This window comes from Salmo salar, chromosome ssa26, assembly GCF_905237065.1.
Source record: "Salmo salar chromosome ssa26, Ssal_v3.1, whole genome shotgun sequence".
NCBI lineage: Eukaryota > Metazoa > Chordata > Actinopteri > Salmoniformes > Salmonidae > Salmo > Salmo salar.
The window spans coordinates 5189460-5208627 of NC_059467.1; the positions used below are offsets into that span (position 1 = coordinate 5189460).

At 44.0% G+C, this 19168-nt stretch overlaps 1 protein-coding gene across 1 annotated transcript in view; it reads left to right on the plus strand.

Moving 5' to 3' along the window:
- The window catches only part of LOC106587053 (C-Jun-amino-terminal kinase-interacting protein 1), a 47341-nt gene that overhangs the window by 17864 nt on the left and 10309 nt on the right, over nt 1–19168 (plus strand). Inside the window, exon 4 of the mRNA XM_045708435.1 lies at nt 11383–11486. Within this exon, the coding sequence (XP_045564391.1) occupies nt 11383–11486 (104 nt within the window). The remainder of the gene's footprint in view (nt 1–11382; nt 11487–19168) is intronic.

Genomic DNA, 19168 nt, shown 5'->3' on the forward strand with positions numbered 1-19168 from the left:
CCCTGCCGAGCTATCGGACAGAAACTTTAGGGTCCGTCTCTATGGGCCGAGGTGGTTTCAATGCACCTAGTCTTGTACCTCTGGGACTTTTCTAAATGTCGTCATTTTCGCGATGGTCAAAATGAATTGAAGTCATTGCAAATGTACAAGGCTGTTTCTCGGCCTGAGGACCTTCTAGAGCCACATAACTCATCATGCACGGTCGACTTAAGCTCTAGAACATGTATATAAAGTTTCAGAGCTCTAGGTTTGACGGTTCTTTGATAGTTCGAACACAGTTACCTATTGCAGGCTCTGTGTGTCTATTAGCCCCATACTGTGTCACTCCCCATTGACTCTGTGTGATTTCAGAAAATCACAGAAATCATGTAGAGCTCCGAAACCCACCTTAACGGATTCATCTGAATACGCCGCAACTGGATCTGTAACGTTTTTGGGGAAAAAAAGACATTTCTTTAACTATCACCAATTGTACATTGTACGATTTCTCGTAAATTAGGACAGATAAATGGCTGGTTCTTTTTTTTCCTGACACCGTAGGTTCATGTCCGTAGGTTCAATTAGCACTCTATTACCGTTTTTGACCTTTAATCCCAGAAATGGGCCTTAACTCAGAAAGCGTTGAGGCCTCAACGCCATCTTGTTTCTGGGCTAAAAACCCATTTGGCCAAACCTGTGCTCACCGAGTTTCGTCTTCAAAGTCTTTTCCGTTTTGTGCATTTACAATAAGCAGCCAATCACCATCTGGTGGAATTTTCCAAAAGAGCGGAAACATTACCAAAAATTTCAAATTTCATAAAATGGAGACCAAATGTCCGAGATACTTCATTTGATGACTTCCCGGAAGATCTGGCCCTGGGGCACGGCCTGAGGCCATCAGCCTATTTTACAAACATTTGCGGACGTCTAGTAAGGGACCGTACATTTGCAATATGGAGTTTACCCAAAAGGGCTTTGTAGATGAACACATACAAATGTATCTTTCTGCGCATATAATGTGAGGTCCAACCTACCATTTGGTGCAATGTGCAGTGGTAGGTGAGTGACTTGGCTTTTGTAATAAAGTGCAAGGATGCATGATAAACAGAGTCCAGTCTCTGTAAGACAGAGGAGGTTGCATGCATATACAACAAGTCACCATAATCAATTAGAGAGAGAAAAGTGGCCTGAACAAGCTTCTTTCTAGCCATAAATGGGAAGCAAACCTTATTATGAAAATAAAAAATCCAATTTCAATTTAAGCGTTGTCACAAGATGATCCACATTAACTTTAAAGGACAACTTGTCGTCCGATCAAATACCTAGGTATTTGTAGGATGACACTTTTTCAACGGATAAGCCACCAAATGTGACAACGCTAACGTTCTCTGGAGGAGTTCTAGCTCTGGTAAAGATCATGAATTTAGTTTTTTTGTACATTCAAGACCAGTTTGAGACCATAAAGGAAGGCCTGCAGTGACTGAAAAGCAGTCCGGAGCTTTTCAACAGCCTGAACCAGAGAAGGGGCATATAAATATATGACTGTATCATGTGCATATAAACTCAGCGAAAATAGAAGTGTCTCTTTTTCAGGACCCTGTCTTTCAAAGATAATTTGTAAACATCAAAATAACTTCACAGATCTTCTTTGTACAGGGTTTAAACACTGTTTCCCATGCTTGTTCAATAAACCAAAAACAATTAATGAACATGCACCTGTGGAACGGTCGTTAAGACACTAACAGCTTACAGATGGTAGGTAATTAAGGTCACAGTTATGAAAACTTATGACACTAAAGAGGCCTTTCTACTGACTCTGAAAAACACCAAAAGAAAGATGCCCAGGGTCCCTGCTCATCTGCGTGAATGTGCCTTAGGCATGCTGCAAGGAGGCATGACGACTGCAAATGAGGCCAGGGCAATAAATTGCAATGTCCGTACTGTGAGACGCCTAAGACAGCACTACAGGGTGACAGGACGGACAGCTGATCGTCCTCGCAGTGGCAGACCACGTGTAACAACACCTGCACAGGATCGGTACATCCAAAAATCACACCTGCGAGACAGGTACAGGATGGCAACCACAACTGCCCAAGTTACACCAGGAACGCAAAATCCGATCCATCAGTGCTCAGACGGTCCGCAATAGGCTGAGAGAGGCTAGACTAAGAGCTTGTAGGCCTGTTGTAAGCCTTACCAGACATCACCGGCAACAACGTCGCCTATGGGCACAAACCCACCATCGCTGATGGGTTTCGCGTTTATCGTCGAAGGAATGAGCGTTACATCAAGGCCTGTACTCTGGAGTGGGATCGATTTGGAGGTGGAGGGTCCATCATGGTCTGGGGCGGTGTGTCACAGCATCATCGGACTGAGCTTGTTGTCATTGTAGGCAATCTCAATGCTGTGCGTTACAGGGAAGACATCCTCCTCCCTCATGTGGTACCCTTCCTGCAGGCTCATCCTGACATGATCCTCCAGCATGACAATCCCACCAGCCATACTGCTCATGATTTCCTGCAAGACAGGAATGTCATTGTTCTGCCATGGCCAGCGAAGAGCCCGGATCTCAATCCTATTAAGCACGTCTGGGACCTGTTGGATCGGAGGGTGAGGGCTAGGGCCATTCCCCCCAGAAATGTCTGGGAACTTGCAGGTGCCTTGGTGGAAGAGTGGGGTAACATCTCACAGCAAGAACTGGCAAATCTTGTGCAGTCCATGAGGAGAAGATGCACTGCAGTACTTAATGCAGTTGGTGGCCACACCAGATCCTGTGACTTTTGATTTTGACCCCCCCTTTGTTCAGGGACACATTATTCCATTTCTGTTAGCTTCTTCTGCTAGCGTCCCACCTCGACAACAGCCAGTGAAATTGCAGGGCGCCAAATTCAAAACAACAGAAATCTCATAATAAAAATTCCTCAAACATACAAATATTATACACCGTTTTAAAGATAAACGTCTTGTTAATCCAGCCACAGTGTCTGATTTCAAAAAGGCTTTACAGTGAAAGCATATCATACGATTATGTTTGGTCAACGCCTAGTCACAAAAAAACATACAGACATTTTCCAGCCAGAGAGGAGTCACAAAAAGCAGAAATAGAGATAAAATTAATCACTAACCTTTGATGATCTTCATCAGATGGCACTCATAGGACTTCATGTTACACAATACATGTATGTTTTGTTCGATAAAGTTCATATTTATATCCAAAAATCTCAGTTTACATTGACGCGTTATGTTCAGTAATGTTTGGCCTCTAAAAAACATCCGATGATTTTGCAGAGAGCCACATCAATTTACAGAAATACTCATCATAAACTTTGTTTAATAAAGATACAAGTGTTATGCATAGGATTATAGATAAACTTCTCCTTAATGCAACCGCTGTGTCAGATTTCAAAAAAGCTTTACGGTGAAAGCACACCATGCGATAATCTGAGTACAGCAGTCAGCCACCAAAACAAGCCATACAGATACCTGTCATGTTGTGGAGTCAACAAAAGTCAGAAATAGTGTTAGAAATATTGACTTACCTTTGATGATATTCATCAGAATGCACTCCTAGGAATCCCAGTTCCACAATAAATGTTTGTTTTGTTCGATAAAGTTCATTTTTATGTCCAAATACCTCCTTTTTGTTTGCGCATTTAGTCCAGCAATCCAAATGCACAAAGCGCGCTCACAAAGTCCAGACGAAAAGTCAAAAAAGTTTCATTATAGTTCGTAGAAACATGTCAAACGATGTATATAATCAATCTTTAGGATGTTTTTATCATAAATCTTCAATAATATTCCAACCGGACAATTCCTTTGTCATTAGAAAGGAAAGGGAACGGAGCTCGTGCTCACGGCTGCGCGCGATCAACAACTCAAGGCTTTCAGCCAGACCACTGGTTCAAACAGCTCTTATTCGCTCCCCTTTCACAATAGAAGCCTGAAACAACGTTCTAAAGACTGTTGACATCTAGTGGAAGCCTTGGGAAGTGCAATCTAACCCCATATACACTGTATATTGGATAGGAATTCACTTGAAAAACTACAAACATCAGATTTCCGACTTCCTGGTTGGATTTTTCTCAGGTTTTTGCCAGATCCTGTGAGTTCTGTTATACTCACAGACATTATTTTAACAGTTTTGGAAACTTCAGAGTGTTTTCTATCCAAATCTACTAATTATATGCATATTCTCGTTTCTGGGCAGGAGTAGTAACCAGTTTAAACCGGGGGCGTTTTTTATCCGGCCGTGCAAATACTGCAGTGGGGGGGGGTTCCCTCTGCTGTTTCCTGTAGTCCACGATCATCTTCTTTGTTTTGTTGAAGTTGAGTGAGAGGTTATTTTCCTGACACCCCACTCCGAGGGCCCTCACCTCCTCCCTGTAGGCTGTCTTGTCGTTGTTGGTAATCAGGCCTACCACTGTAGTGTCGTCTGCAAACTTGATGATTGAGTTGGAAGTGTGCATGGCCACGCAGTCATGGGTGAACAGAGAGTACAGGAAAGGGCTGAGAACGCACTCTTGTGGAGCCCCAGTGTTGAGGATCAGCGGGGTGGAGATGTAGTTTCCCACCTTCACCACCTGGGGGCGGCCCGTCAGAAAATCCAGGACCCAGTTGCACAGGGCGAGGTCGAGACCCAGGGTCTCGAGCTTAATGACAAGTTTTCAGGGTACTATGGTGTTAAATGCTGAGCTGTGGTCTATGAACAGCATTCTTACATAGGTATTCCTCTTGTCCAGATGGGATAGGGCAGTGTTCAGTGTGATGGCGATTGCATCGTCAGTGGACCTATTAGGGGGGTAAGCAAATTGGAGTGGATCTAGGGTATCAGGTAGGGTGGAGGTGATATGATCCTTCATTAGTCTCTCAAAGCACTTCATGATGACAGAAGTGAGTGCAATGGGGCAATCGTCATTTAGTTCAGTTACCTTAGCTTTCTTGGGAACAGGAACAATGGTGGCCATCTTGAATTATGTGGGGACAACAGACTGGGATAGGGATTGGTTGAATATGTCTTTTTCTAATCCGTGATTGACTGTAGCCCCTGCCACATTCGTCTCGTGTTTGAGTTGCGTTGAATTGCGGTTAAAATCCCCAGCTACAATAAATGCAGCCTCAAAATGTATGGTTTCCAGTTTACATGGAGTCCAGTGAAGTTCTTTCAGGGCCGATGAGGTATCTGCTTGGGGGGATATACACGGCTGTGACTATAATCGAAGAGAATTCTCTTGGAAGATAAAGCGGTCGGCATTTGATTGTAAGGAATTCTAGGTCAGGTGAACAAAAGGACTTGAGTTCCTGTATGTTGTTGTGATTACACCATGAGTCGTTAATCATAAAGCATACACCCCCGCCCTTCTTCTTACCAGAGAAATGTTTGTTTCTGTCAGCGCGATGCTTGAAGGTAACCGGGTGGCTGTACCGGCTCTGACAACGTATCCAGAGTGAGCCATGTTTCCGTGAAACAGAGAATGTTACAATCTCTGATGTCTCTCTGGAAGGCAACTCGTGCCCTAATTTCGTCAACCTTGGTATCAAGAGTTTGGACACTGGCGAGTAATATGCTAGGAAGTGGTGGATGGTGTGCTCGCCTTCTGAGTCTGACCAGCAGGCCGCTCCGTCTGCCTCTCCTGCGGCGACCGTGTTGTTTTGGGTCGGCCTCTGGGATAAGATCGCATGTCCAGGGTGGAGGTCCAAACAAAGGATCATTAATGATGTCGTTTGCCACTGCCGTAGCTGCAGTTCTGGTGCTGTGCCCCGATCTAAAGCCAGACTGAACCCCGCTCAGTATGTTCTTTTCAATTATACGTTTTTTAACTGTGAGTTCACTAGGGATTCATAGACTTTTGTCAGGATAAGGAGTTTAGAGACGAGAGGTCGGGGTCCAGGTTGTCTGGACCTGCAGACTTTTTAGTGTCTATAGCCTTTAGTGCTTTATAGACCTCAGTATAAGAAACAGACTCAAAGTTAAAATGGTTCACAGAGCTTACATTAGAGGAACCAACAGATATGAAGTGCTTGTTAAAAACCCCTACAATATTGGCTTTATCCTTCACTTCATTAGAATCTATCATTAAATGATCAGGAAGGCCAGAGGGTACATTTGAACCTGACACTGATTTGATTAGCTTCCAGAACTCACTAGGGTTGTTTAGGTTCTCTGTGACTGCATTTAAATAGCAATCTGATTTGGAATTCCTGATCAATCCTGTGCATTTGTTTCTTAGTGCTCTGAAGGAGGCCCAGTCAACAGGAGCATTTGTATGTCTAGCTTGAGCCCAAGATATATTTATCTTTCTAATTAATTCTGCCAAGTTATCTGAAAACCATGGATTGTCCCTTCCACTGATTCAAAATTTCTTCACAGGGGCATGCTTATCGCAAATCGACACAAATGTAATATAAAAATAGTCCCAGGCAGTGTTAACATTGGGAATCAGACTTACTCTGTCAATATTATGGTACAGATCATGTAAGAACGCTTGCTCATCAAACTGTCTAAAATTTCTTTTAAAAATACAACAGGTTGTGGCTTTGGCCATTTTTGTATTTCTAACACAAGCAATTGCACAGTGATCATTGACATCATTACAGAATATCCCAGTCGATGTATATTTGTGAGGGGTATTCGTTAGAATAATGTCCAATAGCGTTGATTTGTTAGGCATTCTGGAATCGGTCTTGTAGGCGCATTTTTTTATTTTTTATTTCACCTTTATTTAACCAGGTAGGCCAGTTGAGAACAAGTTCTCATTTACAACTGCGACCTGGCCAAGATAAAGCAAAGCAGTGCAACACAAACAACAACACAGAGTTACACATGGAATAAACAAACGTGCAGTCAATAACACAATAGAAAAAGTCTATATACAGTGTGTGCAAATTGCGTAAGGAGGTAAGGAAATAAATAGAAGCGAAGTAATTGCAATTTAGCAAATTAACACTGGAGTGATAGATGTGCAGATGATGATGTGCAAGTAGAAATACTGGTGTGCAAAAGAGAGAAAAAAGTAAATAAAACAATATGGGGATGAGGTAGGTAGTTGGATGGGCTATTTACAGATGGGCTGTGTACAGCTGCAGCGATCGGTAAGCTGCACAGATAGCTGATGCTTAAAGTTAGTGAGGGAGATATAAGTCTCCAACTTCAGCGATTTTTGCACTTCGTTCCAGTCATTGGCAGCAGAGAACTGGAAGGAGAGGCGGCCAAAGGAGGTTTTGGCTTTGGGGATGACCAGTGAGATATACCTTCTGGAGCATGTGGTTGTTGTTATGGTGACCAGTGAGATGAGATAAGGCGGAGCTTTACCTAGCAGAGACTTATAGATGACCTGGAGCCAGTGGGTCCGGTGACGAATATGTATTGAGGCCAGCATTAATTAATTGAGCGAGATTCAGAGAGTCACACAGTTCTTTAAAAGAGTCCAATACAGATGTAAGCATGTCCCACTTCAAATCTCCTAAAATAATGAATTCAGAGTCCTTTAGCCTGTGCAGGACATCAGAAAGAGAGTTAAGCGCATCTCCTGAAGCCGAGGGCGGTCTGCAGTAGCCGACTACAATGATGTGGGAGTCCTTATAGATGTTCACTTTAACCGCAAGCAATTCAAAATGTTTGGCTTTGGTAATCGAGATAATTTCAGGTGTTAAACTCGGGATTTCAAATAAATTGCAACCCCTCCGTCTTTACTCATCCAATCTGTTCTAAAAACCGTGTAGAAATTGAGTTATTTGACACAGATTTCTTTAGCCAAGTTTCTGATTAAACCATTACGTCTGCATGTGTCGTTTTGGCCCATATTTTAAATCATGTCTATTTTTGGAAATAGACTTCTGACATTAACAAGAGAGAGGCCAAAACCTGCTCTGTTTTTAAAATCATGGTGTGTAACCAGTCGCAGATTGCCCCTTTAAAGAACACTATTGTGTTGACAGCTCTATAGGTGAAAATATTGATGCACATTACAGTACTTGGCATTGAGCCAACCTTGTGTAGAGCACTTTAACTCTTCCCTTCTGTTCCGGGTCAAATTGACCAAGAACAAATACAAAATTATTTTATGCCATTTTCAACCATGACCCATGGGTCTCAAACTTGCAAAACATGTAATTAAACAAATCTAATAAAAATTAAACCCGGTACCGGAATAGTGACATGATGTTCTAGGTACATTTTATTCTCAATTTGACCTTGAACTTGGTCTAGATAACTATATAAATACATATATATATATATAGAGAGAGAGAAACAAACTGCTTACTGCACAGGAATGGTGCAACCATGATGATCACATAGATATATGTATGATGTCCCTATGATGCTCGTAGGCTGAGCAACACTAATCTGAAGTCAAATTGAAGTAAATTTGACCTTGACTTTTGTACTAGAGACAAATGGTATTATCTGCAATTAAAAATCCATCCATGATGATATATATTCTCAAGGATATATGTATGCTTTCCCTGTGATGTTCAGAGGCCGAGGAACAGTGATCTGAAGTTTGGCAAAACATTTGCTATAAAGGTCATAAATGTCATAAAATGTCATAATGTGATTGATTTATGACTTTGGTACGGTAATCAAACATTTGGCTCTAACTTTTGAACAGTTGGGTCCATCAACTTCGGGGAAAATCATATGAAAGAGGACACTCTAAGCTACTATAAAATACATTTGAGGAGGTTAAAATCCTATATTTGTGATCTTGATGTACTTACTGTACTGATCAAATTGACCCAGAACACAAACAGTGTGGGCAGAGTAGAACATAAGGGAAGGGCTAAAAGTACCTTGTCCAGCACTAACCCATTATTATGTATGCAGGGCTTAAATGCTGACCCATCTTCATTCAGAGCACTTTAAAGGTCCATTATGTAGCTTTGTGGAAGAACCAACAGATTTCACATAGAAATGGGAGTTGATATGTCATTCTCATTGAAAGCAAGTCTGATAAGTAGTAGATATGTTCTATGTACAATATTTCTATGCTCCCCCTCCATAAGTTTCATTTTTGTGTCTTTTTACTTTCAGTTCTGTACACCAGCTTCAAACAGATGAAAGTACATCATTTTTTCTCTTCTCACTAAGGACATGCTCCAATGAATGCTTCTTTAGCTAGATAGCCAGCTAAACTTTTCTTAACACTAATCCTCCGAGAACCAGGCTGGAGATATAATTTGAAGATTTAATTTCACAAGTCTAAAAGTGTACGCACAAAAACTATAAGCACAGCATGCCAAAAGGTAAGTATGATATTATCACATATATAGATAGATACATGTAGAATTGGATGTATCAAAGCTAAACAGTAACACATAACATGTTGGGACAACAGCAGGAGAGAACAATGATTTACAGGTCTCACAAGGTAGGTATAGGCTACAATAGTCTGTTGTAGATGGGGCAATTTACAGGGAGGTGAACATCCAGGATGAACCAAAATAGACCAAACAGGTAGGACCCAGGTGAGCATACTAACACAAATACACATTTGCATACACACACATCCATGCTGTTTAGCATGACGATTAAAGAGAGAAACATTAATAGCAATGAGGCTAGCTAACGTCCAAGCTAAACACCATACATTTCAATGGGATCAGCGGATCCCGTTTTAGCAAGCGATCTTTTTAACATCATACAAAGTAATAAATGGTGAAATAATAAGAACATAAACACACATTAACCTCTTGGGGCTAGGTGGGACGCTAGCGTGCCACCTGTGGTGCACTCCATCAACAGCAGGTGCATTTCAAGAGCGGCAAATTTGAATCCAAATAAATGTCAAAATTCAAATTTTTCAAAAATACAACTATGTTACACCATTTGAAAGATAAACATCTCCTTAATCTAACCACGTTTTACGATTTCAAAAAGGTTTTACGGCGAAAGCATAAATTTAGAGTATGTTAGGACAGTACATTTACAAGAGTTGTGTGTAATGTTTTGTCAAGTCAAAGACAGGGTCACCAAAACCATAAAACCAGCTAAAATGATACACTAACCTTTTACAATCTCCATCAGATGACACTCCTAGGACATTATGTTAGACAATGCATGCATTTTTAGTTCTATCAAGTTCATATTTATATACAAAAACAGCGTTTTACTATGGCATTGATGTTGAGGAAATCGTTTCCCTCCAATAACCGGCAGTCAAGTCAGCGTCACAAATTAAATAATTAAAATTAGAAAACATTGGTAAAATATTATATTGTCATTTAAAGAATTATAGATTTACATCTTTTGAACGCAATCAACTTGCCAGATTTAAAAATAACCTTACTGGGAAATCACACTTTGCAATAATCTGAGCACTGTGCCCAGAAAAATACGCGTTGCGATACAGACTAGACGTCATGTTGGGGAGATCTAAAATCGAAAATACTATGTAAATAATCCATTACCTTTGATTCTCTTCATCAGATGTCACTTCCAGGTATCACAGGTCCATAACGAATGTAGTTTTGTTCAAAAAAAGCTCATCATTTATGTCCAAAAATCTCCGTCTCGTTAGCACATGATGTAAGCCAGCCGGACTTCTCGTCATGAACGAGGGGAAAAAATATATTTCCGTTCGTTCAAACATGTCAAACGTTGTATAGCATAAATCATTAGGGCCTTTTTAACCAGAACATGAATAATATTCAAGGTGGACGAATGCATAGCCTTTTATAACGTATTGGAACGAGGGTACCCAACATGAAGTAGCGCGCCAGGTGTCTAATGGGACATCACCGTTCCATGGCTCTTGTTCGGTCAGATCTCCCTCCAGAAGACTCAAAACACTTTGTAAAGGCTGGTGACATCTAGTGGAAGCAATAGGAAGTGCCAAAATATTCCTAAACCCCTGTGTTTTTCAATGGGAGAGGTTTAAAGTCAATACAACACATCAGGTATCCACTTCCTGTCAGAAAATGTCTCAGGGTTTTGCCTGCCAAATGAGTTCTGTTATACTCACAGACACCATTCAAACAGTTTTGGAAACTTTAGAGTGTTTTCTATCCATATATAATAAGTATATGCATATTCTAGTTACTGGGTAGGATTAGTAACCAGATTAAATCGGGTACATTTTTTTTATCCAGACGTGCAAATGCTGCCCCCTAGACCCAACAGGTTAACAAGGAATATGAATACTTACAGATTAGTTACAGGATGGAATGTTGCTTATCTCGAGGATTGTTAAGTGGTTGCAGTTACTAAGCTGCAATATACAAAAACCGGTGAGGATAAATCTTTATGCGGTCCATGACAGTTGTTGATGGTACAATTATTCTCTACATTATATATTGTTTTTGTCATTAGAAACCAGGAAATGGCAGAGCTATTTCTACACATTGCGCCTTTAAATGTACTGTAGCATCCATAGTTAATATTTTTCTCTCTCTCTCTCTCCACAGTGAAGAGCAGTGAATGGGTAGACAGATATCACATGAAATTCCTGGGCTCGGTCCAAGTGCCCTACCACAAAGGCAACGATGTTCTGTGTGCAGCTATGCAGAAGGTATGGGAGGTGCTGTGTGTTTTCTTGTGAAAGAAAGAGTGAGAGGATAGAAAGAGTATGAGAGAGATATCAACTGGCACATTACCAAAGAAGATCATAAGCTTTAACTGAGAGAGAGAGGGGGAGAAATAGACAGATGGATGAAGAGACAAATGGAGTGAGTAGGAAGATGGGAAATAATGGGGGAGAAAATAGTATTGAAAATAGAATGTTATTACACCAGGGTTAGGGTTGAAATTCAGAAATTAATTCAAAGTCTATATCCTGTAGGGTGTGGGCAAATAAAACAAAATTCAAATTTAAGAATAGAATTGGAATTAAAAGACCAATTCGCATCTCAATTCAGAATTGACCCCAACCCTGTATTACACAAACAAGCATTGACAGGAGAAGAATCTGAGATTACAAATTACAAAGGTTAAGACAGGAAATCATTAAAACAAGATAGAAAAGAAAAGAGGACAGAGGCAGGTTGAAAAGAGTTATTAGCCATTGCTCATAGCTACACTACATGACCGAAAGTATGTGTACATCTGCTCGTCGAACATCTCATTCCAAAATCATGGGCATTAATATGGAGTTGGTCCCCCCTTGGCTGCTATAACAGCCTCCACTCTTCTGGGAAGGCTCTCCACTAGATATTGGAACATTGCTGTTGGGACTTGCTTCTTTTCATAAGATGGTGCCAGAGAGGATGGCTGCCGTTTCAAGGGATCTTAACCAACCGTGCTATTTTGTAACTTATTTTGTACATAATGTTGCTGCTACTGTCTCTTATGACTGAAACCAGCTTCTGGAAATCAGAACAGCAATTACTCACTTTAAAATGGACAAACAATTTCTCTTTAATGAGTCGGACGAGAGTGATTTACTCCAGACACCCATCCCCTGTAAGGATTGATGCTGGAGATAGGAAGCAGGTACAGAGAGTGAACATTTAATAACCATGGACAGGAACAGAATATGGACAGCGGCTGGACAGGGGAAACGTAACAGACAATAATGCTGACACGGGGATGAAACAGAGGAAACAGACAGATATAGGGAAGGCAATCAAAACGTGAAGGAGTCCAGGTGAGTCCAATGAGTGCTGATGCACGTAATGATGGTGACAGGTGTGCGCAATCAAAGGCAGCCTGGTGCCCTCGAGCGCCAGAGAGGGAGAGCGGGAGCAGGCATCACATCCCCGTCATTCGCAGGAGAAAAAGACGGAAGAGGTATCGTGGAAAGAGATCGGGGTGTCTTGTGAGGATCCGCCGACGAGTGGCTAATCTGCCTTTGCCATCCGTACCATTGGCCAACATACAACTGCTGGATAATAAACTTGACGAACTAAAAGCACGTATATCCTACCAACGGGACATTGAAAACGGTAATATCTTATGTTTCACCAAGTCATGGCTGAACGATGGCATGATTAACTTACAGCTGGCGGGTTACACACTGTATCAGCAGGATAGGACAGCAGCCTCTGGTAAGACACGGGGGGTGGTCTATGTATATTTGTAAACAACACCTGGTGCACGATATCTAAGGAAGTCTCAAGGTTTTGCTCGCCTGAGGTAGAGTATCTCATGATAAGCTGTAGACCACACTATCTACCTAGAGAGTTTTCATCTGTATTTTTCGTAGCTGTCTACATACCACCACAGAACGAGGCTGGAATTAAGACTGCTCTCAATGAGCTGTATACCGCCATAATCAAACAGGAAAACGCTCATCCAGAGGCGGTGCTCCAAGTGGTCGGGAACTTTAATTCAGGGAAACTTAAATGCGTTTTACCTCATCTCTACCAGCATCTTAAATGTGCAACCAGAGGGAAAAAAACTCTAGTCCAGATTTACTCCACACACAGAGACACGTACAAAGCTTTCCCTCACCCTCCATTTGGCAAATCTGACCATAATTCTATCCTCCCGAATCCTGCTTTCAAGCTAAAATTAAAGCAGGAAGCACCAGTGACTCGGTCCATATAAAAATGCGGTCAGATGAAGCAGATGCTAAGCGACATAACTGTTTTGCTAGCACAGACTGGAATATGTTCCGGGATACTTCCGATGGTATTGAGGATACACCACATCAGTCACTGGCTTCATGAATAAGTGCATTGATGACGTCGTCCCCACAGTGAACATCTGTCACGTTCCTCGTATTCTCCCTCATCGGAAGATATGTCGAAATCACTCGATGACCAATACGCAGCAGGTTGACTGTTCCACATCATCTTTATTTTAGATGGAAACGACAAAACAAAATAAACACGCAGAGGAGAAAGGTGACAGTTTCACAGGTGAAACGAAACACAGTGCAAAATTACAATTACCCACAAAAATCAAACAAACACACCCCACTATATGGGACTCTCAATCAAAGGCAGATAGACAACACCTGCCTTCAACTGAGAGTCCCAACCCCAATTAACCAAACAAACATACTCACTAAACTCCACATAGAAATACCTAACCTAGAACCTACCCCAACACTCACAACCCCACTATACCATAACCAAACATAACTGCCACGTCCTGACCAAATATAATACAAAAAACCTAAGTATATGGTCAGGACGTGACATTACCCCCCTAAAGGTGCATACACTGAATGCACAAAACCAACAGAAAAAAAAAACAAAAAAAACAACACACAATTAACCTCCTAACTAAAGGGAGGGAAGGGAGGGTGGCTGCCGTCAACGACGGCACAGTGCTACACCCCCCCTCCCCAACCCACCTCTATTGGAGGTGGCTCGGTTCTGGCCTACTGTCCAACAGACCGTAGACAGACCTGTTGGGCTTAGGACAGTAGGCAGACTTCTTTGGTTCTGGTTCGTGGGCCGACTCCGTCGGTCCCAAGCTGTAAGCAGACTCCTTCGGTTCTGGGTTGTAGGCAGAATCATCACAGTCATAGTTAATCAACTTTATTTTAGAATTGTGACCAGACTCACCCGGTTCTGGGTCACAGGCAGCTCCCCTCAGTCCCGGGTCGCAAGAGGTTGTCGGATACTCTGGTCCGCACCCGGTGTCGGATCCTCTGGGCCGCACCCGGTGTCGGATCCTCCGACGGCCCTGACCCAGGATTCACCAGGCTGGGGAGACATGATGGATGCCTGGCCCTGGGCACAGGCACAGGACTCACCAGGCTGGGGAGACCCACTGAAGGCCTGGTCCTGGGAGGTGGCACAGGATGAACCAGGATGGGGAGACCCACTGAAGGCCTGGTCCTGGGAGGTGGCACAGGATGAACCAGGATGGGGAGACCCACTGGAGGCCTGGTCCGAGGAGGTGGCACAGGACGGACCAGGATGGGGAGACCCACTGGAGGCCTGGTCCTGGGAGGTGGCACAGGATGAACCAGGATGGGGAGACCCACTGAAGGCCTGGTCCTGGGAGGTGGCACAGGACTCACCAGGCTGGGGAGACCCACTGAAGGCCTGGTCCTGGGAGGTGGCACAGGATGAACCAGGATGGGGAGACCCACTGAAGGCCTGGTCCTGGGAGGTGGCACAGGACTCACCAGGCTGGGGAGACCCACTGAAGGCCTGGTCCTGGGAGGTGGCACAGGACTCACCAGGCTGGGGAGACCCACTGAAGGCCTGGTCCTGGGAGGTGGCACAGGATGAACCAGGATGGGGAGACCCACTGGAGGCCTGGTCCTGGGAGGTGGCACAGGATGAACCAGGATGGGGAGACCCACTGAAGGCCTGGTCCTGGGAGGTGGCACAGGATGAACCAGGAGGGGGAGACCCACTGGAGGCCTGGTCCGAGGAGGAGGCACAGGATAAACCGGGCTGTGGGGGAGCACTGGAGTTCTGGTACGGACACTCTTTACCCACACTCCAGGCTGAATGCCCACTTTGGCCCGGCACGGGCGGAGAGCAGGCATTGGGCGAACTGGACCCTCCCAGCGCTCTGGAGACACAGTGCGCAACGCCGGCGCAGGATAACCTGGACCGAGGAGGCGCACTGGAGACCAGACGCGCTGAGCTGGCACCATCCGCCCTGGCTCGATGCCTGCACTCGCATGGCACTTGCGGGGGGCTGGTATGTAGCGCACCGGGCTTTGAACGTGCACTGGGGACACCGTGCACTCCACGGCATAACACGGTGTCTTACCAGTACCACGCTGCTTCCGGTAAGCACGGGGAGTTGGCTTAGGTCTACCACCTGACTCCGCCAATCTCCCCGTGTGCCCCCCCCCAAAAAAATTGTGGGGCTGCCTCCCGTGTCCGTTGCGCTCCCTCTCCTCATACCAGCGCCTCTCAGCTCTCGCCGCCTCGATCTCCCACTGTGGGCGGCGATAATCCCCAGCTTGAGTCCATGGTCCTTTCCCGTCCAGGATTTCCTCCCAAGTCCATGACTCCAGATAGCCTTTCTCCTGGTGCCTCTCCTTGTGCTGCTCCTTCCTCTGCTGCTTGGTCCGTTGTCGGTGGGTAATTCTGTCACGTTCCTCGTATTCTCCCTCATCGGAAGATATGTCGAAATCACTCGATGACCAATACGCAGCAGGTTGACTGTTCCACATCATCTTTATTTTAGATGGAAACGACAAAACAAAATAAACACGCAGAGGAGAAAGGTGACAGTTTCACAGGTGAAACGAAACACAGTGCAAAATTACAATTACCCACAAAAATCAAACAAACACACCCCACTATATGGGACTCTCAATCAAAGGCAGATAGACAACACCTGCCTTCAACTGAGAGTCCCAACCCCAATTAACCAAACAAACATACTCACTAAACTCCACATAGAAATACCTAACCTAGAACCTACCCCAACACTCACAACCCCACTATACCATAACCAAACATAACTGCCACGTCCTGACCAAATATAATACAAAAAAACCTAAGTATATGGTCAGGACGTGACAACATCGTTGACTTAAAATCTGCACAAACCCTAGTTTAAATGATGATTCAGCAATACACAAATTAGGCTTAATTATTTATTTACTAACTAAATAATCACACAGAATTACAAAACACACACAGTATAGATTATACATTGATTACTAGCATAATGCAATGAAAAGTCCCTAGTGGACTAACCTGATATGACGGCTTGTTACACAAAGAAAGGGGTGAGGAAAGAAAGAGCGGGAGAAGGAGAGGCCAAGGAATTCAACTATCGTACATACAGTTGAATGATACACTCATGGGAATGTGAATACTTTGCACATGAACGACCACTCATTCAAAAGTAATTGCAATGTATATATGTTTACGCTTGTATGAAACCTTTAATTAGCCAGCACCTTAGATCTCCATCCAGGAGGACAAGTCATGACACTACCGACCTGTAGCAGTCACGTCTGTAGCCATGAAGTGCTTTGAAAGGCTGGTCATGGTTCACATCAATACCATTATCCCAGAAACCCTAGACCCACTCCAATTTGCAAACCGCCCCAACAGATCCACAGATGATGCAATCTATATTGCACTCCACACTGCCCAATCACAACTGGATAAAAGGAACACCTATGTGAGAATGCTATTCATTGACTAAAGCTCAGCGTTCAACACCATAGTGCCCTTAAAGCTCATCACTAAGCTAAGGATCCTGGGACTAAACATCTCCCTCTGCAACTGGATCCTGGACATCCTGACGGGCTGCCCCCAGGTGGTAAGGGTAGGTAACAACACATCCGCCACGCTGATCCTCAACACGGAGGCCCCTCAGGGGTGCGTGCTCACTCCCCTCCTGTACTCCCTGTTCACTCATGACTGCATGGCCAGGCACAACTCCAACACCATCATTAAGTTTGCCGATGACACAACAGGGGTAGGCCTGATCACCAACAACGACGAGACAGCATATAAGGAGGAGGTCAGAGACCTGGCCGTGTGGTGCCAGGACAACAACCTCTCCCTCAACATGATATAGACTAAGGAGATGATTGTGGACTACAGGAAAAGGAGGACCGAGCACACCCCCATTCTCATCGACCGGGCTGTAGTGGAGCAGGTTGTGAGCTTCAAGTTCCTTGGGATCCACATCACCAACAAACTATCATGGTCCAATCACACCGAGACAGTCGTGAAGAGGGCATGACAAAACCTATTCCCCCTCAGGAGAATGAAAAGATTTGGCATGGGTCCACAGATCCTCAAAAGGTTCTACAGCTATACCATCCTGACTGGTTGCATCACTGCCTGGTATGGCAACTGCTTGGCCTCTGACCGCAAGGCACTACAAAGGGTAGTGCGTACGGTCCAGTACATCACTGTGGCCAAGCTTCCTGCCATCCAGGACCTCTATACAAGGCAGTGTCAGAGGAAGGACCTAAAAAATTTCAAAGACTCCAGCCACCCTAGTCATAGACTGTTCTCTCTGTTAATGCACGGCAAGCGGTACCAGAATGCCAAGTCAAGGTCCAAGAGGTTTCTAAACAGCTTCTACCCCCAAGCCATAAGACTCCTGAACATCTAATCAAATGGCTACCCAGACTATTTACATTGCCCCCCTCTCTTTTACCTGCTGCTACTCTGTTATTATCTATGCATAAGTCACTTTAATAACTCTACCCACATTACCTCAATTACCTCGACTAACCGGTGCCCCCACACATTGACTCTGTACCGGTACCCCCTGTATATATTGTTATTATACTGCTGCTCTTTAATAATTTGTTAGTTTCATTTCTTATTTTGGGGGGTATTTTTCTTAAAACTGCATTGTTGGTGAAGGGCTTGTAAGTAAGCAGTTCACTGTAAGGTAACACCTGTTGTATTCAGTGCATGTGACAAATCAAATTTGATTTGATTTGAAAAGTATGTGTACACCTGCTCGTCGAACATCTCATTACAAAATCATGGGCATTAGTATGAACTTGGTCACCGTTGGCTGCTATAACAGCCTCCACTCTTCTGGGAAGGCTTTCCACTAGATGTTGGAACATTGCTGTGGGGACTTGCTTCAATTCAGCCACAAGAGCATTATTTATTTATTTAACCTTTATTTAACTAGGCATTAGTGAGGTTGGACAGTGATGTTGGGCGATAAGGCCTGGCTTGCAGTCGGCGTTCCAATTCATCCCAAAGGTTTTTGATGGGGTTGAGGTCAGGTCTCTGTGAAGGCCATTCAAGTTCTTCCACACCAATCTCGACAAACCATTTCTGTATGGACCTTGCTTTGGGCACGGGGGCATTGTCATGCTGAAACAGGCAAGGGAAGGACATTCTCCAAAATGTTGCCACAAAGTTGGAAGCACAGAATCGTCTAGAATGTCAATGTATGCTGTTCCATTAAGATTTCCCTTCACTGGAACTATGGGGCCTAGCCAGAACCATGAACAGTCCGAGATCATTATTCCTCCTCCACAGAATTTTACAGTTGGCACTATGCATTGGGGCAGGTAGCGTTCTCCTGGCATCCACCAACCCTAGATTCGTCTGTTGGACTGCCAGATGGTGAAGCATGATTCATCACTCCACAGAACACATTTCCACTGCTCCAGAGTCCAATGGCGGCGAGCTTCATTCCACTCCAGCTGATGCTTGGCATTGCACATGGTGATCTTAGGCTTTGGTGCGGCTGCTCGACCATGGAAACATATTTCATGAAGCTCTTGTGCAGGCGTTGCTTCCAGAGGACAGACAATTTTTACACTCAGCAGTCCCGTTCTGTGAGCTTGTGTGGCCTACCACTTCGCTGAGACGTTGTTGCTCCTAGATGTTC